The sequence below is a fragment of the Bubalus kerabau genome, chromosome 7 (assembly GCF_029407905.1).
Source record: "Bubalus kerabau isolate K-KA32 ecotype Philippines breed swamp buffalo chromosome 7, PCC_UOA_SB_1v2, whole genome shotgun sequence".
Lineage (NCBI taxonomy): Eukaryota > Metazoa > Chordata > Mammalia > Artiodactyla > Bovidae > Bubalus > Bubalus kerabau.
Window position 1 is genome coordinate 96,028,768 of NC_073630.1, and position 12,930 is coordinate 96,041,697.

Consider the following 12,930-nt stretch of genomic DNA (forward strand, 5'->3'; position numbering starts at 1 on the left):
ATGGGAAGATCTATTCAAAGTGCACTGGGGGTAGGAAACAGAAAAATCTTTCTTGCTTTCATGATGTGATCATCTAGTGTTTGTTCCTCCTCCCTCAGCACTGGGACACCCAGTGACAGATCCTGGACATGTGTTTAGTTATGTGTTGCTTAGATGTGTGTTTGTAATGTTTCACTTTAAGGGTTATTTCCAATAGACTAAAATGTGAACCAGATTTATTTAAAGTTTTATATCCTCTACACTGAATTATTCTTTGCTTTTCCCAATTCATTGATTTCCATGCCCACGGGACCTCTTTCTTTTCCTGCTGCCTCCCCTGACAGACTCCACTTCTTTCTTTCCTCCCATCTCCATTCCATCTCTGCAGCTCAGCTCAGTTCAGTTCAGATCAGTCGCTCAGTCATGTCGGACTCTTTGCGACCCCATGGACTGCACCACGCCAGGCTTCCCTGTCCATCACCAACTCCCAGAGCTTGCTCAAACTCCCAGCATCAGGGTCTTTTCCAGTGAATCAGTTCTTTGCATCAGGTGACCAGAGTATTGGAGCTTCAGCTTCAGCATCAGTCCTTCCAATGAATATTCAGGACTGATTTCCTTTAGGATGGACTGGTTGGATATCCTTGCAGTCCAGGGGACTCTGAAGAATCTTCTCCAACACCACAATTCAAAAGCATCAATTCTTCGGCACTCAGCTTTCTTTATGGTCCATCTCTCACATCCATACATGACTACTGGAAAAACCATAGCTTTGATTATCTCTGCAACTCACCAAATCTGTTTCATCTTATCATGAGCTAGATGAGGTCTGACCTCTCTATGATAAGCCTTATTTCTTGCCATGGTCCGTATTGCTCTCCATTGTCTCACCCTGATAACCTTTATACTGTATTTCATCATCAAACAGGTCACAGTCATCTTCTGTTTTGTCTAAATGACTTTTCTCCCGAATAATGCTTAAGTTCCTTAAAAAACTTTTGCATTTCCTAGAATTCTTGTGATGTTGCAGCCCCCCTAAAGGTTTGCAGAGTTTGCTTTTGTTGTTGGGGAAGACTTCCTCCAAAGGCAAAGCGACTCTCCGGCTAGTTCCTTGTTAGCTGCCTTATCACTTTTGCTGTAAACGAGGGTGGAAATGCCTTGGTAACCTGATAGAGATCTAGTTTACTGTGACTTTTTTTTTTTTTTTTAACCAATTTCTGTGTTTTTCCTCCCTGGAGACTTAGTTGTGTTTTGAGTTAGGGAAGTGCTAATATTCATTATTTTATTCTATCTTAAAATGACACAGGAGAACATAGGAACATTTTAGTGCACAGAGGGTTGGCAGAATCTTAAGGTGGCTCCATGATCTGAGCCCTCGGTTTCCATGCCCTGTATACCCCCAGAACTTGGGGGTATGAGGGGGTAGTCACTCCTTTGATGAGCTTATGTTATGGCACAGTTGACTCTAAGATATGGTTTTCCTGGGGGGATCTGACTCAGTCAGTCCCTTAAAAGGGACTGGACTCTTTCTGAAAAAGGAGATTTGAAATATGAGAGGGACATGAGGGGTTTTCTGTTGCTGCTGAAGATAGGTGGCCATATGGCTAGTGACTGTGGGTGACTAGCCCACAAGAACTGTTTTAGAGCTGAGTACAACCCCAGCTGACATTCAGCAAGGAGAGGCAGCCCTCACTCCTACAGCTGCAAGGAATTGAATTCTCCCAACCTGAATGAGATTGGAAGTGGAATTCTATACCTCCCCAGCCCCGTCCCGCCCATCCCCGCCCCGGCCAAACTTCTCAGCCTGGCCAGTGCATTGATTTCAGTGATACCCCCAGCAGGGAATCCAGCCATGCCATACCCAGACTTCTGATTTACAGAACCAAGAGCTGATGAATAGGTGTTGTTACCAGCCACCAGGTTTGTGGGCATTTGTTGCATGGCAATAAGAAACTAAGATACACCCCAGGTGTATGCAGACAACCTCTCTTGCATCCTGATCACATTTCAGCCAGGGCTGAGATTAAGATGCTACATTTATCTTAGGAAGGCTTGAGGCTTTTGGCCAGGATTTTTTAGTAATATTGGCAGAGTGATAACAGATGTTAATTTGTATGTTTATTTCCTAAGCACGTCTTTACAGGCTCTTGGGTCATTTTTGGTACAGTCTCTCAATTTTCAGGGCCTAGAAATGAATCCTTTCCCTCAAGAATGTTGCAGATTTCCCCAGTGGCTCAACGGTAAAGAGTCTGCATGCAGTGCAGGAGATGCAGGTTTGATCCCTGGGTCAGGAAGATCCCCTGCAGAAGGGCATGGCAACCCACTCCAGTATTCTTCCCTGGAGAATCCCATGGACAGAAGAGCCTGGTAGGCTACAGGGTCCATAGGGTCGCAAAGAGTCAGACACAACTGAAGTGACTTAGCAGGCATGCAAAGATGTTCCAGATCAGCCTGGCTGAGTGACTGAAGATGCTTAGGGAGGAGATCCTTGGTGCTTTTATGACTGCCGTAGAACCGACTTGGGTGGCAGTTTCTTCTTTCTCAGAATCTGCCATTACGTGGTCCTTACAGTCACTGAAAGCCCCTTCGTTTATCAGACAGGGACAGAAATAAATGATGTCTTTCAGAAAGGAAGTGGCTAATTTATATCCGGTGATAGAAATGGTGGCAAAGGGAAGGAAGTGTCCCATCCATGTTTCATTTTTTGCTGATGAATATGTTCAGTGAATAGAAGTATGTGAACCGTGCCACACTATTTCTCAGACAGGAAGAATAGAGGAATTGATGTATGCATACGAGGAGGAGAACTGTACATACAGAGATGAGAATGAAACTTCCAAGTGATCTGGACCCTTGATTATCTTAGACCTCCCGTGCCTCACTGTTTTGAGAAAGCTTGTCTGGAAGATCTAGCATATTGTAAAGGCAGGGTGTGTGTGTGTGTTCAGTCGCTTCTGTTATATCTGACTCTTTGCAGCCCCATAGACTGTAGCCTGCCGGGCTCCTCTGTGCATGGGATTCTCGAGGCAAGAATACTGGAGTGGGTTGCTGTGCCCTCCTCCAGGGGATCTTCCTGACCCAGGGATCGAACCTCTGTCTCTTACATCTCCTGCACTGGGAGGTGGGTTCTTTAGCCCTAGCACCACCTGGGAAGCGAAAAAGGCAGGGCCAAAGGCCCAAAAAAGTACCACAGAGCTGTGTAAATTTGCATGATTTTCTCCCCTGCAAGGTAGGTGACGTGTTGGGAGAGGGTCGTGGGCTCTTTGGGATCCCACTGGAAAGCTGAGGGTTTGGAGATGGTTAGTGACTCTCCTTCAGGGTTTTTTCTTTAGCTTTCCTTGGTGTTGGCTGAGCGAAGGGCTTCTCTTTATCGTGGGGTGAGAGTGGAGACAGAGTGGTGTGAGGGAGCAGCTGTAGCATGTGTTTCTAATCAGATCGTGCCTTTCTGAGTATTCTGGCCTTCTTGTCACATTGCTCTCCCCACCTCCCCCCACCCCCCCACTCCCCCCAGCACTGCTGAATTTGTGAGAGTCCCTGGAATGCACATGTGGGCCCCTTCATTCCCAAACAGGAGACTTTCTGCTGATCAGCACTTTGTAACATTAAGCTCTTACAGGCATTAGTCACTTTGACTCAAATAGAAAAATCGGTCTTTGGAAACTTCAGAACACGTCTTTTGCTGTTGTCATTAATTCTTGGCATCCAGTTAGGTTTAGCCTTTCAGAATTTACAGGGGCTTCTAGAAAAGAAACATTGTAAGAAAAAGTACTGCCCCTTTTTGCAATTTGGGGATGTCACACTTGGTAGTTCCTGGCTGCAAGGCTGTTTTACTAATAAGCCAGTACCCCACCCGCCTCCCGCTGCCCTTCCCCCCACCTCCCCAGGACCCAGGGCTGTGGGTAGCAGCTGGAGGGTTTGTTGACTTCAGATACCCATTTCTGGGGTCTGCTTTCAAGCAGGATATTTCCCAGTGGTTAAGGTAAGAGATCTGATATCTAATGGGACAAAAGTGAGACCGTTCATCACAGAGAAAGCAGCAAGATGTTGGAGGAAGTGTGGGCAGGGACTGTTTTCTTCGAGAGGAGGATGTAGAAAAGACAGAGAGGAACAGGAGGCCTGGGTGGAGGAAGGCAAGGGCTGCATGTGCTCAGGCCTGTGCTGTCGGGCTTTACTCAGCAGCGGTGTGCATTCTAACCCTCATGGAGGGGGGTGGGGTGGGCCAGGCGCCAGAGCGGTGGGGATTCCCTGCCCCTCTGCCCCTCCACCCGGCCCGTGCATCCCTCTGGACCTGCCTCCTTATCTAAGAAAGAGAAGGTCAGAAAATACAATTTCCACAAGACATCACACTGGATACAAATCTGGGTGAGGTCTAACGGGGGTAATGTTAGGAAAAAAGGGCCCTCCGAGTCACGGATTTCCAGGCTCAGAAATAGAAATCAGCTGGTGGAATGAATGTACTCTTGTCAGGGAAGAGTGCTGGGTGGGTGACGTTCAGCCAAAAAAGGGCGATGGGTGGTTATTACATCTAGGCGCAGAGGAGACAATCTAACCCGAGACTGAGCGCTTCCCAAAGTCTTCACCGTCTAATTCGGAGGACAGTGGAGGGTTTATCTGCAAGGGGGTGGAGGCCTATACATTTATGTAGGTTTTTAACAGTATGCACACTAATTGATGGTATTCTGCTGCTGCTGCTGCTAAGTCGCTTCCGTCGTGTCCGACTCTGTGCGACCCCATAGACGGCAGCCCACCAGGCTCCCCCGTCCCTGAGATTCTCCAGGCAAGAACACTGGAGTGGGTTGCCATTTCCTTCTCCAGTGCATGAAAGTGAAAAGTGAAAGTGAAGTCGCTCAGTCATGTCTGACTCTTAGCGACCCCATGGACTGCGGCCCATCAGGCTCCTCCATCCATGGGATTTTCCAGGCAAGAGTACTGGAGTGGGGTGCCACTGCCTTCTCCAGATGTTATTCTAGAGGCCTCTAATTACCTTGGAGTAGATGAAGTTGCCAAGAAAATAAGAGGAAGGACAGATGTGAATTGAGAATCGGGGGTAGGGTGCATTCTACTTTTGATGTTGGCTTTGAGGTACCTGGACCATGGATGCCCAGGAAGGAGGCAGGGCAGCAAGTTGTGACTAGGGAGCTGTTAGCCTGTGATTGGTCACTAACATCGTGGGCAGGGATGAGGTCATCCAAGAAAAGTGTGTCAAAAGAGCTGAGGATAGAGAATTATGTTAATTAATTCTTGCAACAGCTTGGTGAGCTAGTTTATTTTCGACTTGACAAAATTGGCGTAGCCACTATGGAGAACAGTGTGGAGGTTCCTTAAGAAGCTAATAATATACCTACCATATGATCCTGCAATCCCACTCCTGGGCATTTATCTGGATAAAACCATAGTTCAAAAAGATACATGCTCCACAGTGTTCCTGGCAGCACTATTTACAATAACCAGGACATGGAAGCAACCTAAGTGTCCGTCAACAGAGTATTGGATAAAGAAGATGTGGCATATATATGCAATAGAATATTATTCAGCCATAAAAAGGAAGGAGATAATGCCATTTGCAACAACATGGGTGGACCTAGTCAGTGTCATACTGAGTGAAGTAAGTGAAGATATATGACAGAGAAAGACATAATATGACGTGTGTGGAATCTAAAAAAGTGATGCAAAGGAGCTTATTTACAAAACAGAAATAGACGCAGGACATAGAAAACAAACTTATGGTTACCAAAGGGGCAGGAGGGATAAATTAGAAGTTTGGGATTAATAGATACACACTACTGCATATAAAGTAGACAGACAACAAGGACCTATTGTAAAGCGCAGGGTGGCAGTTTAGTCTCTAAGCTGCGTCCAACTCTTTTGTGCTTCCATGGACTATAGCCTGCCAGGCTCCTCTGTCCATGGGACTTCCCTGGCAAGAAATACTGGAGAGAGTTGAAGCCATTTCCTTCATTATACTCAATATCTTATAGTAATCTATCATGGAAAAGAATCCGAGAAAGAATATGTCTCTGTGTGTGTGTATAATTGGAACGACTGTGCTGTATACTCATACAACATTGTGAGTTAGGTATATTTCAGTTTTTTTAAAACTTGGCAAAACTGAAGCTGAGAAGTTAAATGACTTACCCTAGGTCACCCAGATAAACAATGGCAGAGTTGCCCCAAGTCTCCTGACTTCACGTGTCAAGTACCTTCTACTGTCTTATTCTGATATTTTTGCTTACTCTTCATTGCTTTCTATGTGACTTGGTTCTGTTATTAGAAAAAAATAAATACTCATATTTTATCTTCAGTTCAGTTCAGTCGCTCAGTTGTGTCCAGCTCTTTGCTACCCCGTGAATCACAGCACTCCAGGCCCATCTATTAGCTGCAATAAAATTGTAGCCTTAACCCCTTTGAAAATTTTTATTATTGTCACTTACATTTCCTGATTTTTAAAATCTTATTAATATTTATTTTCTGCTATAAAAATGTGAGCGTTTTTTAAAATAATAATTCTTGTATTATGGAAACATAGCAGTAAAATTTCCCTATAATCCTGCAATCCCCAGAGAAAACCCTTCCACTGTATTAGTTTTGTTAGGATTTGGAAAAGCAAAATTTGTCCTTCTGCTAGGAGTCTTTTGGAGACAGTTGCTTAGACATGGTACTTGATACTGGTGCAGTTACTCAGTATTAATCAAGATCTTTTCTGGTTATTTGGTGTTGTTTCAAGGGTGGCTCCTGGGTTGGTAGTTGGAGCTGGCATCCCTGGCTCTGTGACTTGGGGACTGGCCCCTGGATGCCTTTTTTCTCAGTCCCTACCTCTTGCTGAATGCTCTCAAGTTCTTTCCTCCTATGGTTTTCCTCTGAACAGTCCCCTCTTCTTGGCTGTCTCTTCTGCTGCTAGTGTGAGACAATTTCTTTGGAGGCTTTCTTGGCTCTGATTTTGGGATTTTATAGTATAGATGACAAGCAGAGTAGCAAATATTGTCCAAGTCATCCTTAAAGAACGTGATCCCCATTGGTAATGAGATGCTTCAGATGTTTTATATTATTTCATATTATGGAAGTGACCCTAGCCATGCCTAGCCTTCAAAACAGCCCAACGCAGGCTTCATAGTTGTGGTTTGGGTTGATACTTTGCATTCCAGTGTTTTCCTTTTTTGCATGAGAACCAAGGGCGTTTCCCATCTTCCCACTAACTTTCCTTTCTTTACAAGAGAATATGAAACCAGTTGAATGCTCTCTAGAATGTATTTAGATAAATGTATGTATTTACAAAAATAAACAGTCAGGCACTTGGGTAGAACCTACTTCTTGGGCAGTTTGTGAGGCCAGGATTTCTCCAAATACTGGGAAGTGGCTGGTGCTAAGTCAAGGGTTTTGTGTGAGGAAAACAGGTTCTTCTCTTTTCTCCAGCTGGGTGGCATCTGTCCTACTGAAACAGAGCCCGAAAAAAAAAAAAAGACTAATGAAGGAATATGTACCTCTCCTCTGAGTGAACATCTTCTTTATGGGAACAGACAAAGAAAAGGGAGTATGCCCCATGGTTCCATCCCAGCTCTATTTAAAATTGGACATTCATTTTCTTAAGACTCAAGCCTTCATCGTTTCTGCCTCCTCCCATCAGGCAATGCTGGGCAAAATGACTCTTTGTATTCATCTGAATACATAAGACTTTCAAGTCAGCTGTACTTAAGGAGTTGTCTACTAAATTAATATTGAAAAGTACTGCAGACTAAATACATGTTTTTATATCCTAGAAGCTGGTGGATTCACTGGATGGATAGTTAATCACATGAATTGGAAGGTTGCATTGCATCCTGTAGTTTCAATAGCTTATGATTATACATTTGTGACTGTTTTTTATTTTTAATAGCTGAGCTGCAAAGCTCAGGATGTTATTTCCCCGACCAGGTATCAAACCTGTGCCCCTAGCATTGGAAGTGCATAATCTTAACCACTGGACCACCAGGGAAATCCCTGTGACTATTTGATTAACATTGCTGTCTGTCCCATGTGTTCCATGACTTACCAATGCTTTGTTTTCTCACCATCATCACCTTAGCATTTACTGCAGTATCTAGCATGTGCTAGTATTCAATAAATATTTGTTGAATGAAAGCATGAAAATAAGATTTGCTTCATGGAGACAGATGATTAACTTACATAGAAGAATTTTCTCTGTTTTGTCTTGAGGCTACTTTTCAAAAAATTTCTGGGAGACTGCAGATACAGCTGAAGAAAAAGGTAGTTTTTAAGCAGGACAGTTATAGGGAGTGGGTCCATAGTTAAGCAAGTGAAAATGAAAAATATATGTGGAAAACATGGGGATACACACAGAGATTTCTGTTATGTTTGGAGTTAACCAGGGTAACTGATAGAAACTCCCTTTTAAGGGCCATGTAAAACTTTAGCCATCTTAGATCTGACAAGGGAAGATATACTACAACAAGCTTTTACCCTGTGTTGGCCTTTCCTCAAGCAGAATGACAGTTAGATTTATGCATCTCTGATTTCCAAACTCAAGACATCTTAGAATTAGCAAACCAAAGATATTGTTTAGAAGTCATTTGATTAAATCTCATTTTACAGATGAGGAAACATAAACTTGGAGATTGACTTGGATCAATAAAATGCATTCTCCATAAAATGAGGCTTTGAGAAGAATGTAATTTCCAGCTGTCTAATACATAATAAAATTTTATCTCTTAAATTAAAAAAAATAAAAGAGGCAGAATCTTTCTAAACTTCAATTGTAGTATGTCTTTAAAGGCAAAAAAAAAAAAAGAAAAAAAACAGGAAAATGGTCTAATTGTTTTCAATACACATGAAAATGGACACAACATATCACCTTGGTAATATGCTCCCCCACTCCCACTGGCTGATTAAGATCGGCAGATGTTGACTACCTACTAACCACATCTATTGAAGGCTTTGGTTTTAAAAGGAACCCAGTAACTTTGGGCTACCCCTTCAGTTTGAATATGGTGAATAGAATCCATCTGGGTACAGCCAGTTTGTTAATTTCAAGAGGGTGTGGGCTGGGCTAAAATAGAAGAGAGAAGCTGAGGAATCCTTAATGGTTTCCAGCCCTGGAGGATGTTGATGCCTGCAAACAGGAATGGAATTCTGTGGCTTTTCCTGCAGCTTTGTAAATGAGCATCCTATTTAGGGTGGGTTTTCTTCATGCTAGAGCCTCATTCTTTCTTCCATGTTGTTTTTCCCCTCTTTGTTCATCCTTAGTGATTCTTCCTCCCTGGGTAGTCTGAGGGCTTTGCCCATCTGCAGATTCTCCCAGCCTGAAGTGTGAAGTCAAAGTCGCTCTGTTATCTCTCTTTGCGGGCCCAGCAGCAATAGGAGAGCTCCTCTCTTCCTCCCACCTAATTCAGGGAAAGGAAACACAGGTTTCCTGACAACCTAGTAAATGCTGGCTCTCCCATATGTACCATTTCCTTAGTTCCTCCCAGCCACCTTGCCAAGTGGACCATTTTTACTGATGGGGGAACAGGGACTAAAACAGGTAGGGATTCAAACCCATGGCTGTCTGACTCCAAGCTTTGTGCCATCCTACTTTTGGCTAAGCAAGATTTGGAAATGTGGAACATATTTTAAAGCAGCATTCAGAATGTAGGTGTTGGTGCACATTCTTATGTAATTTGTTTTATAATTATTTCCATAATGAAGTCAGCTAGACATCTTCTGCAAAACTTGTTGACTGTAATCTTCAGAGTACCCACATTCCTAGTAAAGTAACCCTTTGGGCAGAAGATAGTGTTTATCTGGCAGGCTTCTGCAAGCTGGACTTTAATTTTCCTGGTAGGTTTGGAGAACTCCAGCCTTCCTGAAAGATGTCCCCTGAATTTCCCTAGCCAAAAGCTCCTGTTTTCCCTTTGTCCTCCCATAGTACTTATCTCTCTTATCCTTAATACTACTCGTGTCCTATCTCTACTACTACACGGTAAGCCTCTGAAGGGCAGGAAGAGCATTTATCAATGAATAACAAAAGTAATGTATTTTTGTTCCCTTAGTGCTTTGAGCAGTGTTTTGTTTTTTTTTTTTTTTTTTTGAATGAATAAATGAATAATGGTGTTCATGTCACGAAGATCTGGGAAGAGAAAAATGAGGTTGTTGTGTTAAAGACTGGTTTTTTATACTATAGAATTTAGTCATAACTCATTTCAGGATGGATTGGGCCTAGAAATCATCCAAGTACAGCCCCTTCCTGGGTAGATTAGCAAATGGAGAACTGAATCAATTAAGGTCTTATAGTTACTTGCTTGGTGGCTCCAAGTTGGCACTTGCATCTCAAAAATGGTCCAAACTAAGCCTTTTATTATTGGCTTCATGTGCCGTAGATGAAAAAAATCAAAGTCTCAGCATTGCCAGGACCCATGAAAATATACTTAAGAGCTACTTTGCCAATTCTAATTTTCAACTTCCACCTCTTATGGTTGCCAGAGAATTATTTTAGAGTTATTTTAGAATTATTATTTTTTTTTCTTTCTAGTTTAATATATTGGCTTTCAATAGTGGCTAAAGTCACTGTATTGTCTACCTAGGAACTACCTAGGAACTTAGATCATCATGTGGTTAACAGTGACTCAGGAATCTGACCTCCTGGGTCCACTTTTCAGCTTCTCACCTTATTGGCTGTATGACCTTGGGAAAGTTACTAAACTTTGTGGGCCTCTGTTTTCTCATCTGGCAGTGGAGAGTGGGTAACAATAGTTAACTACCTCATAGAACTGTTAAATTCTCTAGTTCATTCATGTTTAGGGCTTTCCTAGAACCTTGATCAATAAATGTTAGCCGTCATATGGTGGTGGAATGCCAGATAGCTCGAGGCACCTTTATCCAATCATTTTTCCTTTTATTGGTAAAGGGAATGTTTACTGAAATTCACCCTGAGATTTCATAGTCAAGACAAGGGTGTGTGTTAGTCGCTCAGTCATGTCTGACTCTTTTCGATCCCATGGACTGTAGCCCACCAGGCTCCTGTATCCATGGTATTCTCCAGGCAAGACTACTGGAGTGGGTAGCCATTCCCTTCCCCAAGGGATCTTCCTGACCCAGGGATCGAACCCAGGTCTCCTGCATTGCAGGCAGATTCTTTACTGATTGAGCCACCAGGGAAGCCCAGTAAAGACAAGGTTGGAGATAAAATTTCTATGGGATCTGGAAGGTTTGGATGTGTTGGAGGCTATAAGATCCTCCCAGATAGAGGAAATGTCATAATATGAATAAAGTCTGATGAGGAGAAACCAGGGGCTCTCCCAGAAACTATAAGTAATTCCATTTAACTGCAGTGGAAGGTCCTCCTCTGGGAGGAATGGGAGATTTGATAGGAATAGAGATTTGATATCAGCCTACAGAAGCTCCTGAGAAGGCAGAGTAAGAAGTTTGGATTGAGGGCCTTTGAGTACCAAGATCCCTTTGGCAGCCAAGTAGAGTGAGATCCAAGCAAGGAGACCGGTTGGAAGGCTGTTGAATTAGTGAGAATAAAGAGGAGGAGGGCGCAGCATTAATAACACTTTGGAATGAATGAGACGGGTGGGACTCAGGCACAGATTAGTGCCATTAAGAGAAATAGGAAACCCTGGAGTAGGGGTGGGTTTGCAATCAAGGAAGATGATTTCAAGTTTGGTGAACAGCGATTTAAGGTACAAGTAGGACAGCCTAGGAGAACCGCCTCTGGGGTAGAAATTCAGAACTGGAATGCAGACAGAGCTCAGTACTAGACAGAAGATTCTGAGTCGTTGCTAATATATGATAGCAGTAAAGACATGAGAATATCTGAGATTCCCCGCGATCATTTCTAGACTTGAGCCCCACACACATTCTTTGGGTCTAGGCAGCTAAGGCATAAAGCTACAGGCATGGTACTATGAGATGCAGAGTGCAGGAATTCATTTCAGCTGCTGTGTGTGAGTTAAATAGACTCCCCTCACATATCCTGCAGTTGATTTTAGTGTTTAAGCCTGTTCGTGAACCAAAGGAGGAGCCTCCCATTTCCCATTGCCCCATCACCCACTGCTGGGCAACAGCCCTCAAGATTCCTTTAATGCTGGGCAGTCCTTTAATGGACTTTTGAAGTGGCATTATAAAATTTACATATTTTATATGACAAAGAAGACAGAGACGTTGAAGATATAAATTCAAAGTAAAAAAAATTTTAAGACCAAACTGTTTTATAACCTTTCATTTTGTATGTGGTTTTCAGTGGGTATAAAAATACTCAGTGGGTGTGTGGGTGGTTTCTCGTGTTTTGGAAATGGTGAGAATATGAGATGCTGAGCATTGGGTTCTGGGATGAGAGCTATAATTACTAACTCTGATTCTTTCCCCGGATTGGCTCCTGGGTGAATATCTGAATCTAAAAACCCAACAACCCTCCAGAATCCAGAGCAATAAACCACTCTTTCCTCCCCCGCCCCAGAAATTAAAAGAATTATTGTGGCAAAAAAGGAGAAGGGGGTGTAGGGAGATAGTTCTTCCTTGCCTGGTCTCCTTTCCTGCTGCTCGTTGCCTGCTCAAGGCGGTGGTATGTCAGGAAAGAGGCTGGTATGATGGTGTCTCCTCGCCGGCTACACAGCAGCCATTGCACAGCTGTGATGGAAAGAGTTCTAAATATAACCCAGACTCATTTCAAATCTTCTCCTTCAGTCTTGGCGGATGTGGTAAACACCCTAAAAATACCTGCTGCCTGAACCTTTGAGGTATCTGGAGAGGAAAGGGCAGGTGGTAGCCTTGGGGCCTCGTGATGGTGCTGGGAGGCCTGGCCAGATACCAGCGCTGCTGCCCCCGGGGGCCGCTCCCCAAGCTGTTGGGTGTGCTGTCGGCCAGGCCATCCTGCTCAAGGATGAGAGCCCACTCTCGAGTCTCATATTCACTGCTGGCAGGTTTCAAGGACGCTTATTCATAGCCTCGGCATCTGTTCTCTGTACCAGTGACCTCAAACCT

General features: G+C 43.5%; 1 protein-coding gene across 6 annotated transcripts in view; it reads left to right on the forward strand.

Annotated features, from left to right (window-relative positions):
• SEPTIN11 (septin 11) overlaps window positions 1-12,930 on the forward strand; it is a 98,011-nt gene that overhangs the window by 34,675 nt on the left and 50,406 nt on the right. Inside the window, exon 1 of one of the 6 annotated variants that reach the window (XM_055588860.1) lies at window positions 9,111-9,143. The exons of 4 other annotated variants lie outside the window; for them this stretch is intronic. In XM_055588860.1, coding sequence (XP_055444835.1) covers window positions 9,126-9,143 — 18 coding nt within the window. In that variant the 5' untranslated portion in view covers window positions 9,111-9,125. Of the gene's footprint in view, window positions 1-9,110; window positions 9,144-9,451; window positions 9,491-12,930 lie in introns of those variants that run through there. One more of the 6 variants, XM_055588859.1, reaches the window with a different exon arrangement.